General features: G+C 49.5%; 3 protein-coding genes across 3 annotated transcripts; 1 reads left to right on the top strand and 2 right to left on the bottom strand.

Annotated features, from left to right (window-relative positions):
• Positions 1 to 1,589: 1,589 nt before the first annotated feature.
• LOC131268876 (phosphatidylinositide phosphatase SAC2) lies at positions 1,590 to 10,534 on the bottom strand. Its single transcript, XM_058271165.1, has 8 exons — positions 10,074 to 10,534; positions 8,862 to 9,978; positions 8,466 to 8,793; positions 8,323 to 8,393; positions 7,613 to 7,840; positions 6,910 to 7,152; positions 3,707 to 4,976; positions 1,590 to 3,636 (listed from the first exon to the last, which is right to left on the bottom strand). Exons 1-8 carry the CDS (start codon positions 10,174 to 10,176, stop codon positions 3,529 to 3,531), a joined length of 3,468 nt encoding a protein of 1,155 aa, XP_058127148.1. The 5' UTR covers positions 10,177 to 10,534; the 3' UTR covers positions 1,590 to 3,528.
• Positions 10,535 to 10,944: 410 nt separating this feature from the next.
• LOC131269635 (uncharacterized) lies at positions 10,945 to 11,873 on the top strand. Its single transcript, XM_058272099.1, has 3 exons — positions 10,945 to 11,023; positions 11,138 to 11,324; positions 11,408 to 11,873. Exons 2-3 carry the CDS (start codon positions 11,162 to 11,164, stop codon positions 11,473 to 11,475), a joined length of 231 nt encoding a protein of 76 aa, XP_058128082.1. The 5' UTR covers positions 10,945 to 11,023; positions 11,138 to 11,161; the 3' UTR covers positions 11,476 to 11,873.
• Positions 11,874 to 12,003: 130 nt separating this feature from the next.
• Positions 12,004 to 19,765, bottom strand: LOC131269634 (bromodomain adjacent to zinc finger domain protein 1A). The gene is made up of 5 exons (XM_058272098.1): positions 19,674 to 19,765; positions 19,322 to 19,572; positions 18,650 to 18,970; positions 13,739 to 18,382; positions 12,004 to 13,649 (listed from the first exon to the last, which is right to left on the bottom strand). Exons 2-5 carry the CDS (start codon positions 19,432 to 19,434, stop codon positions 13,469 to 13,471), a joined length of 5,259 nt encoding a protein of 1,752 aa, XP_058128081.1. The 5' UTR covers positions 19,435 to 19,572; positions 19,674 to 19,765; the 3' UTR covers positions 12,004 to 13,468.
• Between the last annotated feature and the right edge of the window lie 623 nt (positions 19,766 to 20,388).

The following is a 20,388-nucleotide window of genomic DNA, read 5'->3' as shown; positions in this document are numbered from 1 at the left end:
ACCAAACGTACGAAGGCTTGCGGTAGTGACTGTAATGCGACGGACTCATTGTCGGAGCCCAATTAAATGCCGAAAAGAAGTCGTGGTAACGTAAAGTAAGAACACAGTTCCATTTCGGAAGGCTCGGAGTGGAGAGAAAAAAAAAGAGATAATTGGCAGAAATCGTTTCGGACTGTTTTCTTGTTTATGTGCGCTTATGTGTGTTGCAGATCCGCGGAACATCCCGATCTGCTCGAATCGTCCTCGAAATGTACGGGGACGATTATTTCTGCATGTGTCGCGTTGTATGTGTGATTGTGTGTCTCCTTCTTTTTACTTATATTTCCTTCTCGCCCACCAGCGGCGGAGCGCTTCGGTGGAAAATGCCCACGGCGGGCATTTCCATTCCCACATCCATTTGAGAACCATCAGCCCTTGGCGCGATCCCTTCCCAACCCCTCCCCTTTAGGCGAGGGAGAGTCGACCCAAGCGGCCGGGGTAGGGAAACGGAAGGTTTCGGGACAGTAGTAGCGAGGAATAAAAAAGTTAAGTCGTCCGGAAAATTAATCTCACACCATTTCTCTCGAGGGCTTTTTTTTATATTCCCCCTTCGCCCTTGTCCTTTTTTTCTATCTTAAAACGAAATCACAATCAAATTGCTGCAGATTGTCATCCTTCACACATTCACACACACACACACGCGCGTGTACACGACGACCGGCCGGGAAAAATCGGGGGATCGGAAGAGCTCGCTCCTTACAAATCCAATTTGTTATTATACTTTCGCCTTGGTGGCCCGGAAAAGTCCTTCGGTCTGACCCGCCACACCCTCGCCACGAGGGAGGGGAAGAGGAGGAGGGTGGAAGGAGGGGAAGGAAAGACTAAAAGGTGGCCCTATTATGCTTTGCACGCTTTCCCAGCGGCACATCATTGCTCGGCTGACCCTGTGTGTGAGTAAAATCTCACTCTTTGCCGCCCTCCCTCCCTCCCTCCCTTCCACGCGGTTTTGGGATGCTCCCGGGGCGGAAGGAAACGTCCTGACGCATATACACTTAGGACGGATGTAAATTCCAATTCAACTCACCCACCCACCCCCTTGCATTCCGTTTCTTAGTCACGCTGGGTTGCAGCGTTAGTTCGTCTTTGTCGGAAAAACCCACGGCCCGATTTTTCCCACCGGTTGAGCAAATTCTGTGCCACCGTGTTTTCCCTCGCTCCATATCCAACCAATCGGTGCCAAATGGGCGCACGGAAGATAATCGAAAGCATTATCGTTTTATTGCGTTACCTTTGCCGTATGAGCCGCTTGATGCGTAAAACGTTTTATTTCTCGCAACGAATATATTCCCAAAATTTATTCGTTGAATAACATACTTATTTCCTACTGAATAACATACTTATATTAACGAAAGATTGCATAATTTCATACTCAATTTGTTTTCCTATCGTTTTCTATGTAATTTTTTGACTTGGCAAGAAACATGTTTACAAAGTTAACAACAAAATATAAATTTTGTAGGTTTTTCACCATGCGATCACATACATTACCATTTATACACATCGTTTTGGAAAACTTCGTGGAAGAAAAAAGACATTAATTTTTCTGAAGCAAAACTTTTATTTCTTTGTAAGTAAAGTTATACTGTGCGCATTGCAATAACTCGACCGTGCGCCAACTGGAAGAACGCGCACTGGTGTGCCTTTCGAGAAACCCCCCCACCAAGCTGCCTCCTCCGAAAGAAGAAGGGCAACCGGAACGTTCTCGAAGCACACACCAGAAGCGTACTGGCGCAAACTGGAGACCACCATTGCAACGTCGTTTCCGTTCTAGCGGACGAAACACAAGCGTACGTAATATGGTGCGAACGAAGGAAATACTGCTAAACTGTTCAGGCGGTTCAGGACGTAAGCCAGCGGCGCGATTTTATATCCTAGAGTTATTATGTGTGTAAGTATAATACGTCTAATAATACAGATTTCCGAAGGGTTGGGTTCAAGCCTGACAAGGTAACGATCACATCCGGCGGTTGCTAGTAGATTACCCCGCGTACGGTTCGAGACGGTACAACGCACCGGAAAACGAGCAGAAGCGTGCGGCACCGAACGTAACATTTAAAAACACAAACGCAACAGACGAATACACGAAGAAGAGCTGTTCAGATACACTGTTTCCGGTTGAAATGCGCTCACTAAAGCAAAAGGGCTTCGCCAATCGGCAGCTATCGACCGAAACGTACTAAGAAGAGGAGTTACTTCAACTAGAGCACCGAAGCATTGGCTAGTCTCATTCATCTAGTGCTTGTTTATATGTTTATATATAAATGTTTCACTACTTAAACTAGGTGCTCCCGCGTTTACTGCTTCTCATTGCATTGGCATTCTTCTACAAACCAAGCGCTACTGTAACTTCCTACGGCGTCGCTACAAACTACCTTCGATGTAGTGCGTACTAATTGCTGTCGCTGTTGCGGCAAATGGAATGTTGTTTGGGAGGGGGGGCAGGGGGAGGGTCAAGCGAACGGAGTCGAATTTTCCGCTCTGCTGTCCCATTGTGACGTGCAGCGGTGCATCATTGCACCTTGTTGAACGATCGATTTTTGCGAAGCTTCGCTACGTGTAAGCCTTGTGAGATTTTTTTTCATACAATAAGTTACGTCGCTATACATAATTGACTTTGGGTTGGTTTTTCTTCCATTTTCCTTCCTTCTCCCAATCTTGCGAGCTTCCGTTCGCCAGTTTTACACCGGTTGCACACTGTTCTACCTATTCGCTACATTGGGGCGCAGCGTTGTTTGCCTTTTTTTTTGCTCTATGAAACAATCTTTTCCAACAATCGAACGATCTGATTAAACATATGTAACAATACTTATCCGACGCGGGCTACCGTTAATGCTTCATCATCTGCAAACCATATCCGTAAGCGATATATTTTTTTGTTTCTTTTTGTTTTGGTTAAGTGAATTCGTCCCTGTAAAACGTAGTACTAGTATCAACCTGCTCGTCGTCAAGCCGGTTTCCATGTGTTTTTCTTCTTCAATACAATACAATACAATAACAACAAAACAAAACTAATAGCAAAGGCTCCCAATGCTTAAAACACGCGCAAAGACGAAGCGTCCATGGCAAGCGTTCTGTTGACGTTGGCGACCAGACAGGGAGGGTTCACTACCTCCGATACTGCTTTTCGTAGTTAAACTAATTTACGTTATATTGGCAGAGGCTTTGGTATGGTGTCCAAACGGGTCCGTGGCCAGCGTAGGATCGATGCGATAAACGTCCCAATAGCGACATAAATCTATCAGATGAGCCTTTTTTCCCACGGTTCAAATTTGAAGCATCAGATTCAGTGCTCTGACCAGGTTGCGCTTCTTGACTAAGAACGTGGTAAGTCGAGAGCGATGTAAAGCAACTCTGATCGATTAATGCTGCTCGGGTGTGTAACACTACGTGAGATTAAGATTGTGCTGCTGTCAATCGGTGACGACTGAACGTGGTGAGGGTTTCAAGGGAGGGCAACAGCTACGAATATGAGGGCGCGCGAGGGCCATCCTACAGTGCGATCAGCTTTGTGCGGCAGTTGGACCTTTCCCACTTCTCTTCCAGCTGCTTGATCTCGTCAAAGGTGCTGCTAGCGCTCCGCACCGGAACGACCGGGCTCTGGAAAGAAAGATGGCAACGTTAACCATGTGACACGGTGACATCCACCGGACCTCCCGATGGTGCTTACCTTGACGGTGATTTTTCGCGGATCCAGATTCGCACCGAGCGTCTGCAGGCCCTTGCCGATGTTCGACAGCGGGCTGGTGAGCTTCTTGAGCTGGCGCAGCGCATTATCGCCTCCACTTTGGCCGGCGCCGGCGCCTGGCGGGGCTTGCAGATTGAGGCTCATGTTGCGCACCTGCTGCCTGCCCGCGCCACCGACCAGCCCCTCGCTGCCACCGTCGACGAATATCTCCGGCGTTGGGCTGCTGACCCGTATCGGCGAGGCACACTCCAGCATGCCGACCGGCATGTTGATGTTGTCGGTCACGGACGAAATCGACATGGTCGACACGTCCGACGACATCTTCGCGATGCTGTCCCGCTCCTCCAGCACGTTCGTGCCACCGGCCCCCCCGTCGTCCGCATCGTTGTTCGTACCGCCCATCACGATGCCGACCGAGGGCAGGAACACGTTCTCGTTGTACAGCGGATTCTGCTCGACCAGATCGAGCTCCGGCTCGTAGATGCTGCTGCCGTCGGCTTCCTCCGAGTCGGAACAGGACCGCTCGGACCGGCTGTGCCCGCTGCCGTAGGCGGACTCCGGGCGCAGCAGCAGCGCCGCCCCCATGGCAGACGATCCGGCCACCCCATCCACCCCGGACGCTGACGCCGCCCGGCCGTCCCGCTTGGAGCTGGCGTTCGGCGCGTCGTTGTCGGCCTTCTTACCGCCCCGGCCGATCTTGGTCGCGTTCAGCGTCTGGCCGATCTTGCTGAACTGGCCCGCCATGTTGCTGAACGCCTTCGAGCCCATCTGCACCAGCTGCGACTCGGAGAGGTTGCGCGGGATGCCAGCCGGCACCGAGAGCAGCGTGCGGCTTTTGCGCCGCTGCAGGCTGCCCCCGCACTGGAAGTGCACGTCCAGCCGGCCACGGTTCTGGAGCGCGATGCGGAACAGGTCGACGATCGCGGTCAGCGACTCGGTGATCTCCTCCGTCTTGCGGATCACGACCGCCACGTTGTTGAAGAAGCGAATGTTCGGCGAGCGGAACATGTGGAAGTACCCGTCCACCCCGTCCACGGCGTAGTTCAGCCGGATGCAGAGATGGGCCGGGGCCGGCCCTTGGAACATCTTGTTGTGCTGGAACAGCCCGAGCTCGATCAGCGTGATGCTGTCCAGCGGCACGTTCTCGAAGCGCACGATCTTGTCCAGGTGCGAATCGTACTCGGCGACGATGTAACAGTCGTCGGTCAGTATCAGAATGGTGTCCACTTCCGTTTCGCTCGGATCACCGGTGCTAAAGGGAGTTGGGTTCGGTTCAGTTTACTTTATTTAAATCTTAAACATAGTTTCCACCGCATAAGCATCCGTAACTAAAAAAATACTAATGCATTGCCTGATCGATCAGGATCATATGTAAACATGCGTAGCATTCGCTTTGATGTTTGACAAAAGCAAGGTGAACAAAACCCGACATGATTTTTGTTTTAATCCCAACCTTAACATTGATGAGAGAAACACAAAATAAACAAAAAAGCACAAAATAAAGCACAATTGATAAATAACCAAGAATAATTGCTATTACAAGCTATTATTGAGCAATGAAAGGTTGAAGGAAACACTGTTTCGTTTGGTATTTCATTCTATACTCGCCAATGAGGATGCTAAATAGAAAAGTATGCCAATGTTAGAAACAGCATTCATGATGGTGAAAAAAATACAAGCATACAACCTCTTCCGTTACGTTACATGCATTATCTAGAGCCGTTTTGACTAACACACTACCCAAGTCTGGTAAGTTTTGTGATTATGTTCCACTTGTTACTTATAACTTTTAAAATCAATCGCCAACATACTTTAAAACAAACGAATGTAACGACCTGATTATAAATAAACCGCTATTACTTATGGAATCGAGCAGACCTGTTATTATTAGTAAGTATAAAACCAATCTGAGAAACAACCGTTCTATAACACAACTGTACACTGATTTCATTGTCGTACTCTATTGCGTTCTCACCAAACCGGAGGAGTTTTCTGAATAATTTTTTTTCTCTTATTCACCTCCTACACTTTCACAGCCATCGTTTTACCCATCTCTGATTCATCTATTCACGTCTGGTTCATGCATTATCAGACATTTTAAAGATCAAGTCACCTTTTAAATTCACCTTTATCCAGCGATGATAAAGCTGAATCGAAGGACATACGAAACATTCCGATGTTCGGCAAATAAAATCAGTTGCTATTTATTCATTACATGATGTAGTCACCAAGGTTACATCCTTAGATGTTTAACAGTGTATATATTATTGTGCAGCTATATTTAAAATGAGCATTCGATAAGACTCTTACAGCAAAATGTAGACCCACGGCCACAAAAAGTACTTAAATTGTACCAAGATTTTTTATCGTTTCTTTCGCAATAATCGTGAGGCACTTTACTGCGTATATGTACTCTTGCTTCATACTTCACTTATATGTGCTTTGGTCGCCTATAGTAGGTTTCTGCTTTAGGCGAGTTCTGCCTACGGTAATTTGTTAGCTTTCGTACGTGAATTCTGGATTCTATCACATAGATGGATTCTATCTAGGTGTCCCTGGAACTACCCTCCAGAATGTAAATACTATTCCTATGGTAACTTCCGCTCCTGATTGCTTCGTAGTATCTTTGGTACTTCTCCAGATTCTACTCTACTTCAACAACGCTGCTTCAACGCTTGCAACGCTTTACTACTTTCCAATCATAAGGCACTATCTTGTATTGATTACGGAAAATTGTTTAACACGTTTAAAATGCACTGTAGCGCCGTAATACACATTTTTGATTCTTGAGGTTATCGTAATATGTTTTCTTTGTCGATTGCCAAACGTCCTGCACGACCTGCCGTGAACTATTTTGCCGTTTGCATATCACATCCTGCTAAATTTATTTCTGGTTTTAACTTTAACCCGAGCTTGAACTTGAGCTGTCCTCTGCTTGTTGGGTAATATCGTCTATGTTATTTTGAAGTTGTTCATCTAGATATTCTCTGCCCGATCGACGTAATATCAAAACAGAAAGGAAACAAATAAACAAAACCATGATTTGTTAAAACATACTTTTTACTAATAATGTAAAACAAAAATCTCCCACTCCAACAAAATGGTATGATGCGAATGAAATTGCCATTTCCAACATGATAAAATCAGGCGCGTGTACGAACAAATCGTTTCAGTACGACACTTACCCAGGATCGGCGTCGATTAGACCCCACGCACCAACGGGAAGCTGGGTCGTGCCGAGCAGCAGCCGCCGGCAGTCCTCCACGAGCAGCCGGGCGTGTTCCGCACCCTCCAGTGCGTCCGTTTCATCGGTCGCCGACGTCTGACTGCCACCGAGTGCCGACACTGATTCGGGTGAAACGTTGTTTCCTAGCATCATGTCGATCGTCGCCTGACGATAGGTGTCCTTAAACCGGGCCAGATAGTAACTACAAAGGAATAAATAAAACCATAACTACATGGAACAAGATAACATGGAGTAGATAAGATACGACGTAAGGAGAGGGTCCCGACTATAGCCCACCAGCACGATGTAGAAAGAGTACCAATTGATCCTTAAAGGTACAATATTGTACTTAAACAACATACCGTCCTAAGGTTTCAATTTAACTGAACTGGTTTTTTAGGGAAACACATTCTCTGAAATAACGAATTGTAACAAGATGAGTCTAGATCAATTAATTAATGTTATGGAGGTAAGTAACACATAAACAATACTTAGCTTTGGAAAACAATGCTATCAGTGGTGTGTATAATATATAAAGCAACATTCCCCTGACTTGTAGCTTAAAAACATTTCGTTGTATTTCGAAAACGTCAAGATTCTTAGTTCCTCTTGAGCATCGCATGGCTTTCAAGAAGTAAAACAGAGGAGGAAGTTGACCGCACCTGGCATTGTCGAACAGTTGCTCGAGCAAAATGTGTTCGGCCCTCATCTGCCCATAGTTGTAATACGCTAGCGGTACCGGGCCGGACGGAACGAGCGCCGTACTGGCAATGCCGGCCAGGGCCGCCGGAACGTCATCGACGGCGAACTGTTCTACCTCCCGCAACTGGCCCTGCAGTAAATCAATGCAACTCTGCCGAAACGTATCGGTAAAGTGTTGTATGAAGTAGCTGTCGCCGTGGACGAGATAGGTAACGATACGGGCGAACGGGTTTTTGGGGGAGGGTGTCGGGCAAATTTCAAACGGATGCCATTATCCATCATCGATGTCCATCATGCGTCATGATTCGAAATTGAGTTCGATACATAAGAAGAAAAATAAAAGAGAGAAGAAAATACGAGCGATTACGAACAGTCGCGCAGCATTTTCCGATCAACAACCATCAACAATGCTCAACAACAACAAAAAAGGAAAAAGCCGGAACACTATACTAAATGTCCACACGTGTTATTATTCAACCATCAATTGAAAGAATCATGATGATGATGGCGAAATGTAACTGCCAAAGAAGAAAATATCGACCTATATTTAGTTACCACTCCACTCTGAACAAAATATGTCTAGCGCATGGAGTTAGCCACATTAACTTTCAAATCAACACAATCAAACGAAATTACCGTGTGAACGGTAACGAACTCTTGGTCCACTTACCGGTTTGCCGAGTTCATACCATCTTTCATGATGCCGGAGATTTTCCGCTCTCCAGTACGCGTGTAGTCACCCTAGTGAGGAAAAGAACCGCAATCAGTTTGGTTTCGCGTTCAATTTAAGGGGATTCCAATCGAGTCGCTTACCTTTAGGGCATTGGTGCCCGCGTACTGTCGGCTGATCACATCACCATTGTTCGCCCATAGTACCATAAACGGAGCCTTCAGCTGGTCAGGTAGCTGCGAGTACGGCATGGCCAGACCGAGCTTCACCAGTTGCGACTCTAGCACCGCTTTGCCGATGGCCGTCTGCACCACGTTGGTGCGATCGAGACAGTCCATGCAGTTCACCCGGAACACGCCCTTCTGGTTGCAGATCGGCCCGTTGTTGTCGCGCCAGTGAAAGCCCATCGCACCGGCCTCCGGGGCGAGCGACTCAATCAGAGAGGAAACGTTCTCGAAACGCATCCCGCGGCTACGACACGGAGAAGGGGAAATATGTGTGTAACGTATGGTATTATTTTTGCTCCTACATTTTCTTACCAATACTCGTGGAAATCGAATGTTACGTATATCAACTTATCGGAATTATACTTCAGCACATGGTTGGCGTACGCATCGCCAATGACTTTCTCCTTGCCGCTCTGCTCCACCAGATTGATGATGCAAATCGATTGGTAAATACTCAGCTCACCGTCGAAGTGGCGCTCGAAGGCGAGCTGCGTCTCCGACTCGTCCCTATCAAGCCTCGGCGGTGGTCGATATTTGTACCCCGGCTGGCTCCAGTAGACCGGCACCGAGCCACGCACCTGCGTGAACGAGATCTGGTGCTGCCGCAACGACAGTACCTGCTCCGTTTCGACGTAATTGGCACAGTTGCCGTGCTCGTCAACGCCGCGGCGCTTGTAGCGCGTGCCAGCCCGATTTCGCGACCGGCGCGACACAAGGGCCAGCGTAAAACATTCGTTTCCGATGACACACTGTTCCACCTGCACGAACCCCTGTATGATGGGTAGCACCCAGTTCGGTTGCTCGTCCGGTGCAACCCGCAGCAGATCGGTCAGCATGGTACGGTTCCAGTAGAACCGATCATCCGGGGGCGCACCGCGCCGCTGCAAATTGTTGGTAATATCACAGTTGTGGCTGTAGTAGAAGCTATCCGTGTCGTCGAATATTTTGTGCAGCTCGTCGATAACGCGCTTCTCGACGCGCACTGGGTCTTTCACCACCATGCTTACGGTCGACTTGACCTGGCTAGTCGCGATGGCGGCCGCCTTTTCCGTCGTGTTGCGTATCGAACTGCCCGCACTCTTCACGGCGCCCCACGTCTTGTTCACCAGCGCCGAACTCTCAAACAGTCGACTTTTGGGCGACGGATGTCCGCCATCGCTGGTGGCACCGCCAACTGGGGCCACTTTAATCGCATGGTTCGTGTTGTGCTTGCTGCAGTTCAGCAACAAAACATCCGCCCCCTCCGGGCCTAGCACAGCAATGCTTTTGATCTTGTAGACCAGATGCGGTGCATACAGAACGCCGACCGGAACCACTTCCTTTATCACGATGAGATGCGGCTCCAAGACGCCTTGCAGTGCGATGGTGCCCACTATGCCATGCGTCACACCAATGCACTCAATGTCGTCCACCGAGGACAGGTCCCATCCTGCAAAATAATGAAAATAGGGTTCATTTGAGCTCTTGAACAACGAACCTATCCCAACACAGGGCTGAGTAGAGTAAGTGTTTCCCAATACTTACCACACTTGACTTGAAACTCCGATGTGTATCGGTTCCACCAGAGACTGCGTTCTTTTTTCAAAAAAATGTAATGTGACTCCGTTTGAAACACTTCCATGGCCATTGTTTTCGAAATTTCCTGGTCACACTCGAGTTTGATGTTTTCAAATATATCACTCTCGCACTGCGGAAACGCACACCCAGCGAAAATGGTAGTCAAGGTAACAACATTTAGAATTCCATGGTTGATGATTCATGCAAGTTGTTCCAAGGGAAACAATATTGATTAAAGCGGAAAGTTAAACGAAAACCAGCAGTCTGGCGCACTGGAATAACATCGGAGAGTATAACAACCGTACAACTTTTCTGCGACCGTTTACTTAGAGTAACCGAACACCGCAATCAAATACCAACTTTTCAAGTGTAATACTGTTATTTCTTAACAAATTCCATCAATACCTCGACCCATTTTGAAAAGGATAGAGACGAGGCTCACAGAGGAAAATTATAAATGCTGAATAGACACAAAAAACACTGTCAATAAATGCTGCCGTAAATGACATCGAGTTCTATTGTGCTGTTGTTTTCATTGACAATCGAGCATTTCATGCAGTACGGTGTTGTCGTTCACATATTCCCTTGTTCCACCCTGCTGGACGAATGAATTTTCTGGAGCATTTTAGCCAATTTTATACGGCAAAAATAATGTATTTTCAAAAGTGGTCCACTCGGTCAATAGATACTACTAAAGAGGCTCGTAAATTGACATGTAAATCGTAATGCAGCGGCATCTCTAACTGCCATTCGGGTACATCGTGGTATGATTTCGAATTGACAGCATCGCAGTCGAGCACATCGCGATTGTCAAAAAAATAAATTGCCTGCAAACGTCAATTGACCTGTCCACCATCTTTCGGCCATAGAAAGGAGAAGAAGCAACTTGTCCATCGTGCTGAGTGAATCTGGTGCAGGTAAGCGAATGTTCCGGCCAGAAGCATTACATAATAGTAAATTCTGCCGATTTATTTCTGCTCGTGTTCTTGCGCTCGTGGTAAAATGACTCGTCTCTTGTGTGTTCTCCTTAGAACGTAAATCAACACAGCAGCAAAATGTCGGATCCAGTTGCTCGCCCGATGAAATTCCCGTACACCTTTTCGGCGAAGCTGGCACAGTTTCCGATCCAGCATTACTTCAAGAACCAGTGGATCTGGCGCTATTACTTCATTGCGTTCGGTGTGTCCATTCCGCTGTTCTACAAAATCCATAAGCTGGGTAAGTGCTCACTGACTATCTCGTTCGCTAAGACCCACTGAGAATGTTTTGCTTACATCCGATACTTGCGCTTGTTTTTGCAGCCAACTCGCCCGCAAACCAGGCCAAATGGGCCGAGTCGAAGAGGAAGGAACACGAAGAGCACCATTGAGCGGATGAAAACCATCATTCAGCCATCTAGCAACTAGTTCAAAAGTTTCCTCGTCGGCTAGTAATGTCCTATCTGCTATCAATGTGTTTGATGTTTGATTCCTAGAACCGGCCATCGGATGCAGCTGGATACGCTTCGAAAAATAATTTGCCAACTTTGAGATTGGACAGTAATAAAATCTTGTGAAACTAATGTTGCTAGCATCCTCGCTGTTTGATTTATTTTATCAGCTTTATTATGCCCCCTCCTATTACTAACGACAGATCAAGATACGAACAAACTTTTCCGCTGATTTATGTGTTGTGTTCCAATCGTATAATTTGTCATACACTGCTGGAAGAAAACGTATGAACCATTCACATCTTTAACATCGTACGCGACAGAATATGATTAAATAAATTAAACACCCAATAATTTAAAGTACAAAAAGATATTTATTTATATTTCAGTTTTACATTTTCAAATCGCAGAAAAACAAAGAGGAAATACTTAAACGCTTTACCACGGCATGAAGATTTCTGTAACTAACACAGTTTCTGTTGGAGGCCACCCACATCCAAATGGTGCGTTTGTTTGAGGACAATTATCCACATTCGCACTGCGCGCTCCTTACTACCTGAGCAAAGCTATTTACAGTTAAACCTTGATAAAATAGACACTCGAAAGGGCCGTTTGGTGTGGTTGCCTCTATACCGTCGGCATTTAATTGTTCGCTCGATCTTCTACCAGCTTCTCTCCAACTCGAGTTTACCTTATCCAGATTCAACCGAATCAACTAAACAGTAAATACTTGAACGCATTGCTATGGTATGTTGAATTTTGTAACTAGCACGGTACGTGTATTGGGGCATTTGGGGCAGATGCGTTTACAACTATGCGCTATTTTTTTTAAATAATAATAAAGTTATCCAGATTCATGCATACGTGCTTCGTACAGCCTGCGCAACGATATATGCTGACAAACCTAAGATCTCGAAACGGTTGCACTGTGTGTTGCCTCTAGCACATTTTTGCAATCCATTAAATTGGACCACAACAGGACGTAGAGAAAGTTTATCTTTCTGGTGGTACCCAAACGAGCATAAAGTTCGTAAGTTTTCTTCTCCCTGGCAACAAATCCCCTCATAAGCAATGCGCTTTTCGACTCTTCACGAAGAGTGATTGATCGTTGTTCGATTCGCGAGTTAATTTTTACAACGCATACCATTACCAGCAAATCGGCCCACGAGAGCCGATGCATTCACACAGGAAATCTAGTACGTCCATTAAGGGTAGGGTCCATGATCGAGGACGATCGTTACGCCAAAGACGTGACCACACCAAAAATCGTTGCGCTTTAACCATAACGTTACGATCTCGAGCTGAAGAAGCCCCACCAGAAAACGTGCCAAGTACCAAAACAAGCATTTTATAAGCCCTAATGGTAGGCGGTGCTAGTGTTATCAGCGAGACGAACGTGCGTTAAAAGGAATATATTATTAAAAAAGGAAATAATTATTGAATAAAACCTATAGTAAAATTCATAGACAAATATATAATCCTAAGACAAACACATTAAAAGACGAATCCACCTCCTCCTGCCCTCTCTTCTGCTTAGCACTAATATGTTCAATTGAATGCAGTACACATTCCTATACTTGTTAGAATTGTTTCTTCCCAATTTGGTCTCGACAAGGGGCGAAGGGATTTTTTAAATTGTTTAACAGCGTGTCCAACGGGTTGGCACAACACCTTCCGCTGGCTTCTTGCTCTAATTTTATGTTGACCGCGGACCATGCGGCAGCTAGTATTCCTCACCTTCAAAATGCGCACGTAAGAAAATCAATAAAGATATTGCTTCCCATGCAATCGCTTCGGTAATGAGTATCAATCGTGACTGCGCATTCCCTCCCTTACTTGTAAAATGCCATGCCCGGCCCTCTTTCCAACACATTGTCAGTTTTTGCAGTACTGCTGCCGCTGCGATTGCTGTGTTACTAACCACATAAGAATACTACTCGTCGTCGTCGTCGTCGTCGTCGTCGTCGCTGCCACTATTTGTCGCTTCTGCATCGGCAGCTCTGCCGGTCGGACCGTTCTGTTCAACGGTGAACTTTTGCATGTCACTTGGGGTGAACGGCAGCGATAGTTCTTTGCACCGCTTGACGACGTATCGCTCCAGGTTGCGGCCAACTCTGTGGGGGACACAAGGGAACATAGATTAGTTAATTCAGAATAAATGGCGGATAAACAAGGAAGCCGCAGCTTTTCGCCGCTTACTTACGTGAAAACGTCCGTTTCGTCAGTGTTGTAGAGATCACAGTTGCGGAACACCAGCTGCACGTCGGCCAGCATCTGCTCGTTGATCTTGTAATCGCCCATATTGAGCTTTGACTTGACGCGCGCAAAGTCCATCGGATTTTTGATCACCTTGTAGTAGTCCGGTACCTCCTTCGCCGAGACGGGCCGGTTGAACGGCCACGAGTCCGGATGCTTCAGAATGTCGTCGATCAGCGTGTACAGGACGACGGAATTGAGCGGCACTTCATCGCCGGTGCGGCGTGATCGGCGCGGTGCCCGGTGCCCCGGTGCACCTGCTGACTCGTTTGCCTCATCGCCGTTCAGTGCTCCGTTGGACAGCGAGGACCGCCGGCGGCCCTTGGTGGAGCGGGCACTTACCCGTAGCAGCTGGCCGGGACTCGTCTCGGACTCGCTCCCAGCATTCTCGCTGGACGCCGTCAGACGAGGGGAACCTTTGGAGGGTTTCCCGTTGGTCAGCGGTTGCTGCTGTCGCTTCGGGGCGGTTCGGCGTGGATTTTTTGCATTTGGACGCCCATTCTCTGGCGGAGAGTTTTCTTGCGTTTTTTTCCGCTTCGCCCCTCCTCCTCGGCTGACCGTTCCCCGGCCATTTTCCATGTACTCGTCGCTATCGTTTATCGCGCTACCACCAGCGTCATCATCCGATTCATTCTCTCCATCCTCGTCAGAAACCTCGGTACGGTCCTGATACCGGCTGGCTCGTCTCGTGCTGCTGGTGCCCTTCGCAGCGGGGCCGCCCTTGCTAACCTTACTGCCTCCTGCACTCGGCGCTGTTTTACTTAACTTAGCCTTCTTCCTTGGGCCATATTCCTCATCATCCTTATCGTCGTCATCGTCGTCGGAAACCTCCACCCGCTCCTGGTATCGACTAGCACGTCTCGTGACAATTGCCCTCGTCGGAGGGATCTTACTCTTGTTGCCCCTACCCCTATTCTTCCCGTTGTCATCATCGACACTCAGTTCCGCACGTTCTTGGTAACGGCTTGCTCGAGGTGGGACGACCTTCCCGGCTGCTGTTTTACTGCTTTTACTGTTCTTCTTCGTTCCAATGTGCTCATCTTCACTTTCACTACCGCCGTCATGCTCACCGTTCTCAACCGGTTCGTCGTCCGCCCTGAGCGACGAAGCATCCTCCTCGCCATCATCGTCCGCATCTTGATCCTCTGCCTCCTCCTCTTCCTCCTGCTCATCCTCTTCTTGCACCTCATTATCTTCCTCTTCCTCTTCCTCTTCCACATCCTCTTCATCATCATCGTCGTCATCTTCCCATTTGAAAATCTTCTTCTTTTTGTTGGCCGCCGCCGGTTTCTTCACTTGGTGCTGCTCAGGGCGACAGCGCACACAATACCAGTCGCCCGCCGGCACCTGCTTCAGCTTGGGCTTGAGGCAGTAGATGTGACACGCCCGGTTACACTCGTCGCATAGCAGCGTGAGGTCCGGATCGCCCTTGCGCCGGCAGATCATGCAGCTGATGCGCTCGGCCGAACGCGACCAGTGAATCGCATCGTACAGCACCGCGTAGTGCAGGAATAGCTGCGCGAAGCAAGACGAGCGCATCAGCGACACTTCCCACTTGATGCGATTCTTGAGCCCCTGCAGCTGCTTCTGCTGCATCAAGTTGCGATCCTTGTGCTCCTTCTTCGGACCGAACGGGTGGCGCAGAAACTTCTGCTCGATGCACTGTTCGATCTGCAGCAGTGCGCTCGCTAGTTCGTACACACGCCTCTGCAGCGTCTCGGACTCGTGCAGCGGATAGACGAGCGCATCGCTCTCGTCGTCGACGGTCGAATCGTCCATCAGGGAGACGGTCGTATCGGGCAGATTGTAGCCTGGCTCTTTCGCGTGCGACAGAAGCCGCTCAACGTCGTCCATCTCCGACTCGTCGTCGCTGCCCAGCTCGTCATCCTTATCCTCTTGTTGCTCCTGTTTAACCTGCTCTTGCTCCTGCTGCTCTGGTTGTGGCTGCGAATCATGCCCACCACCACCGCCGTTCTGGTGGCACCCTAGCTTGGCCAGCCACTTCGGGCCCCAAACGAGTGGTTCGTCCGTTTGAGCGTCGTACGAGCGCGCCTCGATCGCGTCCCGCCATTTCTGTCGATCGCGCACACGCATCACGCCTAGGTAGCCAACCGTAATCTTCGCCTCCAGCTCGAGCAAATTCTCCACCAGCACCGCCTCCATGATCTCATTCGGCTCCGTGCCCGGGTCGTAGCTGAAGTTGGGCGAGTCGTACTTGCGCTGTTGACGGGACACAATCACCGCTAGCAGCTGTTCCCTGCTGGCGTCCGCAGTAATGGACAGCTTCGCTGCGGGGCAGTTGGCAATGTGCGTCGCGATCAGATCACGCTCGCATTCGAGCGTCTCACGCAGCTGCTTTTCACGCAAGCCACGCACATTGAGGCTATGAATGAGGGCGTCCAGCTCTTCGGCCGACGCGTAGTATCCCCAGGAGGGCCCTTCCCTGTCTGCGTGCACCGGGCAGCTGTCTGGGATGGCCGTGCACATCAGCAGCTCTTGGTTGGTTGGTTGCGGGGGTGCGGTGGGAATCACCGGATCCAACTGGATCACTTCATCTCCACCATCACCACCACCATTCTCCAGCGGAACGGGCTGTCGCTCTATTAGGAGAGCTTGTTTCTCGTGTGCGGGCAGGTCGGCGCTACCCTCAGCAAGCAACTGGTCATACAAAATCGCCTCATCGGGAAGCGAACCGGCCGTAAACCTTTCCATAAAGGAAGCACTCATTCCGGCCGTCATAATCGACCGGGTGATATACTTGCGGCGCATCTCGTTGGGGCATTTGGCTAGGTCGGCATTGTTAATCGTGGGCTGCTCGGCGCACTGCCCGACGGCCGTCCGATCATGCTCTACGAACAGTCCGGGCAGCGACTCGTACAGCCAGTAGCTACGGTAGCATCGATCCGTACCGAGGTAGATCTGATAATCGAAAAAGTCCTCCTTCAGCTTCTTGGCCTTGGCGGTCAGCTCCTTTAGCTGGCGTTCGGCGTCCACCTCGATTTTGTTCAGCTCTGCATCCAAGCGCGCAGCCATCTCAATCCGTGCGGCGTCCTTTTCCGGCCCATCACCACCTTCGTACGCTGCCAGCTCCTTTTTGAGGTTTTCGCGTGCGACGTTTTTCGCCGAGCCAACCTTGTTGGTGACCCGCCGTTGGGCAGCTCGATTCGCTTGGTAGTTGATGCGCGCCACCCGGGCACGCTCCACTCGCTCCTCGACCAGCTCCCGCACGCCGCTGTACGTGAGCAACTGGTGGATGAGGCAGCACAGCAGCTGTATCACGTCACCGATGGGCAGTTGATAGACGGGGTACGATTTCAGCGCGCGCAGTATGTGCGGATAGTCCTGCACCAGGCGCAATCCCGGGTCGTCGGAGTTGACAAACCCACCTCGGTTGTAGTACCGATGTTTGGCTGCCTTTTCCTCCACTAGTGCGCCGGAGGCCAGAAGATGCAACCGCAGCACCTCCGACACCGTCGTGGAGTCCAGTGGCAGCTCGTGCACTTTGGAGCAGTAGTGCTTCTGCACCCAGATGGCTGTATCGCGTGCTCGCACCTGATCCGGCACCGTCTGCCGCTTCAGCGCAATGTTCTCCGGGCGTTTGTACCGCACGTCCACCTCGTTTTCCTCCTCGGCCTGCTGGGTGAAGATCGCACTAAGCAGCACCTGGAAGATGTCACTCAGCGGACCGTTTACCTCGCGCAGCAGTAGTGCACGCTCGAGCAGATCCATCGTGAATCCGTTCGGGAACTTGGAACGGCTGGAGAGCAGATCGCTGAACGAGTTGAGAAACTCCAGTATGAACACAAAGTTGCCAAAGTATTTCGCCGGAATGAGCGTACGTACGGGACGCACCGGCGGTATGACGCGCTGATCCTCGAGCGTTTGATCGTCGAACACCGTGTTGTACTTTTTCATCGCCAGTGTGACCAGCTTCGCCAGCAGTGCTTTCCTCTCCTCTTGTCGCTTCTTCGCCGCAGCCTCCTGCTCCGCCTTTTGCTTCATGCGCAGCATCTCCTCCTCCTTCATCTTCGCAATCCTCTCGAGATCGTCCTGCGATCGTTCGACAAAACTTTCAATGCTCGCCTGCAGCTGTTTCATGGACTGTTTTGGGTCTTTACCGCCACTGTCTCCTTCTTGGGCCACTGCCGTTTTATCTTTGCCCTTTTTCTGCTGGCGCTTTTTCTTCTCGGGCGGTCGAACGATGCCGCCACCATCGCTTCCGGTTAGCGTGGCGGCCTCATTTCGCTTTGTCTCCCCGTTCGCCTTCGCTTTGCTGCGCTCTTCGCGCTTAGCTTCTTCTCGCTTTAGCTTCTTGGACAGCTCGAAGTCCGGTACGTGGCCGAAAAACACCTGCTCATCGGTTAACCCCTCGCCACGTACGTACCGGTCCAGCGATTCCTGCTTGATGCGTAGCAGCCCGCCCGGGCCCGTTTCGATGTGCTGCTTCAGGAAAATCTTGCACTTATCGCGCGTCAGCGTGTGGCGGTCGCGCTTCAGCATCGGCCCGGGCACGATCCACACTTTCGGCGTGGCGTAGTCCTTGCCCATCACGTGGTACATCAAGTTGGACGGTTTCTGTTGGTTTGGCCAGCTTTAAAGAGAATGATAATACGATATTTTGCATTGCAATTATCCCGCACAGAAAAATCGCCTGAAAAACAATATTTTAAATACTACTAAATGCTTCAACTACCCTTTCCCAAAAAAGCAAAGAAAATTAAGAAGTTGCTATTTCTACGTTTAATTTTTCTCAGACATTTTCATTTCAGGCCATCTAGCAGATTAAAGGAGGAGGTGTTTAGGCAGCATCCTCCAGCATGGTATTTAAAATATTCTTGGTGAGCTGTACGGTACTTACCCCTCACCGGGTTCAACTTTCATTATTCGAGCCCGACGAAAGTGTTTCGAGACAGGATCCAGCGCTTCAACCTCCTCGCCCTTAAATAACTGATCCTTGATGAAGCTGTAGACGTCGTCGTGCATTTCGTTGATCGCGGTACGCTTGGTGTGCGTTGCCACTAGCAGAAACGGGCCCTTGACGGCATCCGGGAACGTTTTCAGCATCTTTCTGGCCGCCTTCTCTGATGCGAGCGCCTCGAGGTAGGTAAGGTTCGGTTTGCCGGTGAGTGCACAGCTCCACAACATCGACGAAATGAGCATCATGCGGTGAAAGAAGTCCCTAGAATGTATAGGGAAATCATTAGTGGTTGCCACTGGGTTCTTATTACGAAAATTGCAATCGTTCGCTGCTCGAAACGCTATCAGAAGCGGTTTCCTGCGCCGTACCAGCACACTACGTCATGCGGAAACAAGTGGTAACTTTTGACGCAACCAAGAAATGAATGAGCAAAGAGACACCTGCTGGAGGATGAAACGCGGGGTTGTCTGTTCGCAGAAAGAATCATGAGCCTCTAGGGTCCCGGGTCTCGGCAGATGAACAAAATGGTGTGCTCCGGAAAGTGTGCCATCAACCTGCCTTGTTCCCGTGCCCCGGAACACACACACACACTTCAAATGGCGCAATACTTACTCGTAGTTGGTGAAGATTTCCCCCGTCGCTTCGCAGTAGAACACCTTTTCGTCATCCCGCAGCCGCTCGCCGCTCGTCACCTTCTGGAACGGTTGCCTCCGGAAAAGCGGCATTTTGCGTTTGGTTGATGGACTTGACAGTCACTGCCGCGTTTCCCTCGTGCGGGTGTGAATGAGGTTGTCCGATTCAACGCCGTGGAACTGTTGGGGCTCTACTTGGACACCACTGCAACTGCTCGCTTGTGCTACACACTGGATGCGATAACGAGAAAGAACCGACACGAGATTTTATAGAGACCGTTCCACGGACGGCGCACAAGACGGCTGAAAACGGTTGTGGTTGCGCCTCGTACCGCGACGTTGTATACGATGCTATATTATGCTTCGCCCTGAGGAAGCACCTAGCAACCCCAAGCGGGAAACGAACAAGCCCTGCGTATGTGAGGCAGCAAATAACGCTACGCTACATGACAGTCCGAAGTGCCCATGCTTCTTGCTATACACACTGGCTGAAAACTGCTAGAAAATGCTCAAATGACTCCCTTTCCTTTTCCTCGTGTTTTGCTTGCACTACCCTTCCGTACCGCTTCCAAGCACACTCTACCCGCTACCCGCCCGAGCAAGCTGTCAATGTTGCACACAACGCCGCGGCAGCTGTTTTCCGCACGGTTTAGCTCCCGTTCATTCATTGGCAGGCAAGAACTCCTTTTCTCGTCCAGAAGCGATTTACATCACAGCATAATGCTGCCGAGGAATTGCTTCCCGACGATGCCGTGTGATCGACGAGGTGAAAATAGAAAATCACCCACCCTACAACTCCTGCGATTTTTATGCTGCGTCCTTGAATGTTTATGATCGGCAAAGCATAACCGCGCGTTTGTAATGCTTCCTCGCGCGGGCGCCCAGTGTTGCCAGGTCGCTGTTTTGAAGTTTTGGCATTTAAAGCGCCTGAAAAACGTAAAAAAGCGCGGTAGCGTTTGTAAACTCTCCCGCCAAAAAGTGTTACCCCCGGGGTTTCAGAGCGTCCTATGATGCATTTTGTAGATTCGTTGTATTAATTTGATTGTG

The sequence above is a fragment of the Anopheles coustani genome, chromosome X, assembly GCF_943734705.1.
Source record: "Anopheles coustani chromosome X, idAnoCousDA_361_x.2, whole genome shotgun sequence".
In the NCBI taxonomy this organism is placed as follows: Eukaryota; Metazoa; Arthropoda; class Insecta; order Diptera; family Culicidae; genus Anopheles; species Anopheles coustani.
Note: the sequence above shows the minus strand (reverse complement) of the source record. Positions and strands in the feature narration are given on the sequence as shown.

What these genes read in the sequence shown, in the direction of transcription:
- LOC131268876 (XM_058271165.1), bottom strand. Translation starts at nt 10,176, where the DNA reads ATGGCCATGGAAGTGTTTCAAACGGAGTCACATTACATTTTTTTGAAA. An exon ending in GGAGTTTCAAGTCAAGTGTG is followed by an intron (nt 9,979 to 10,073) that starts GTAAGTATTGGG and finishes ATTATTTTGCAG; the next exon opens with GATGGGACCTGTCCTCGGTG. An exon ending in CGGGCACCAATGCCCTAAAG is followed by an intron (nt 8,394 to 8,465) that starts GTAAGCGACTCG and finishes TTTCCTCACTAG; the next exon opens with GGTGACTACACGCGTACTGG.
- LOC131269635 (XM_058272099.1), top strand. Translation starts at nt 11,162, where the DNA reads ATGTCGGATCCAGTTGCTCGCCCGATGAAATTCCCGTACACCTTTTCG. An exon ending in CTACAAAATCCATAAGCTGG is followed by an intron (nt 11,325 to 11,407) that starts GTAAGTGCTCAC and finishes TTGTTTTTGCAG; the next exon opens with CCAACTCGCCCGCAAACCAG.
- LOC131269634 (XM_058272098.1), bottom strand. Translation starts at nt 19,434, where the DNA reads ATGCCGCTTTTCCGGAGGCAACCGTTCCAGAAGGTGACGAGCGGCGAG. An exon ending in GAAATCTTCACCAACTACGA is followed by an intron (nt 18,971 to 19,321) that starts GTAAGTATTGCG and finishes TATACATTCTAG; the next exon opens with GGACTTCTTTCACCGCATGA. An exon ending in GACGAAACGGACGTTTTCAC is followed by an intron (nt 13,650 to 13,738) that starts GTAAGTAAGCGG and finishes TGTCCCCCACAG; the next exon opens with AGTTGGCCGCAACCTGGAGC.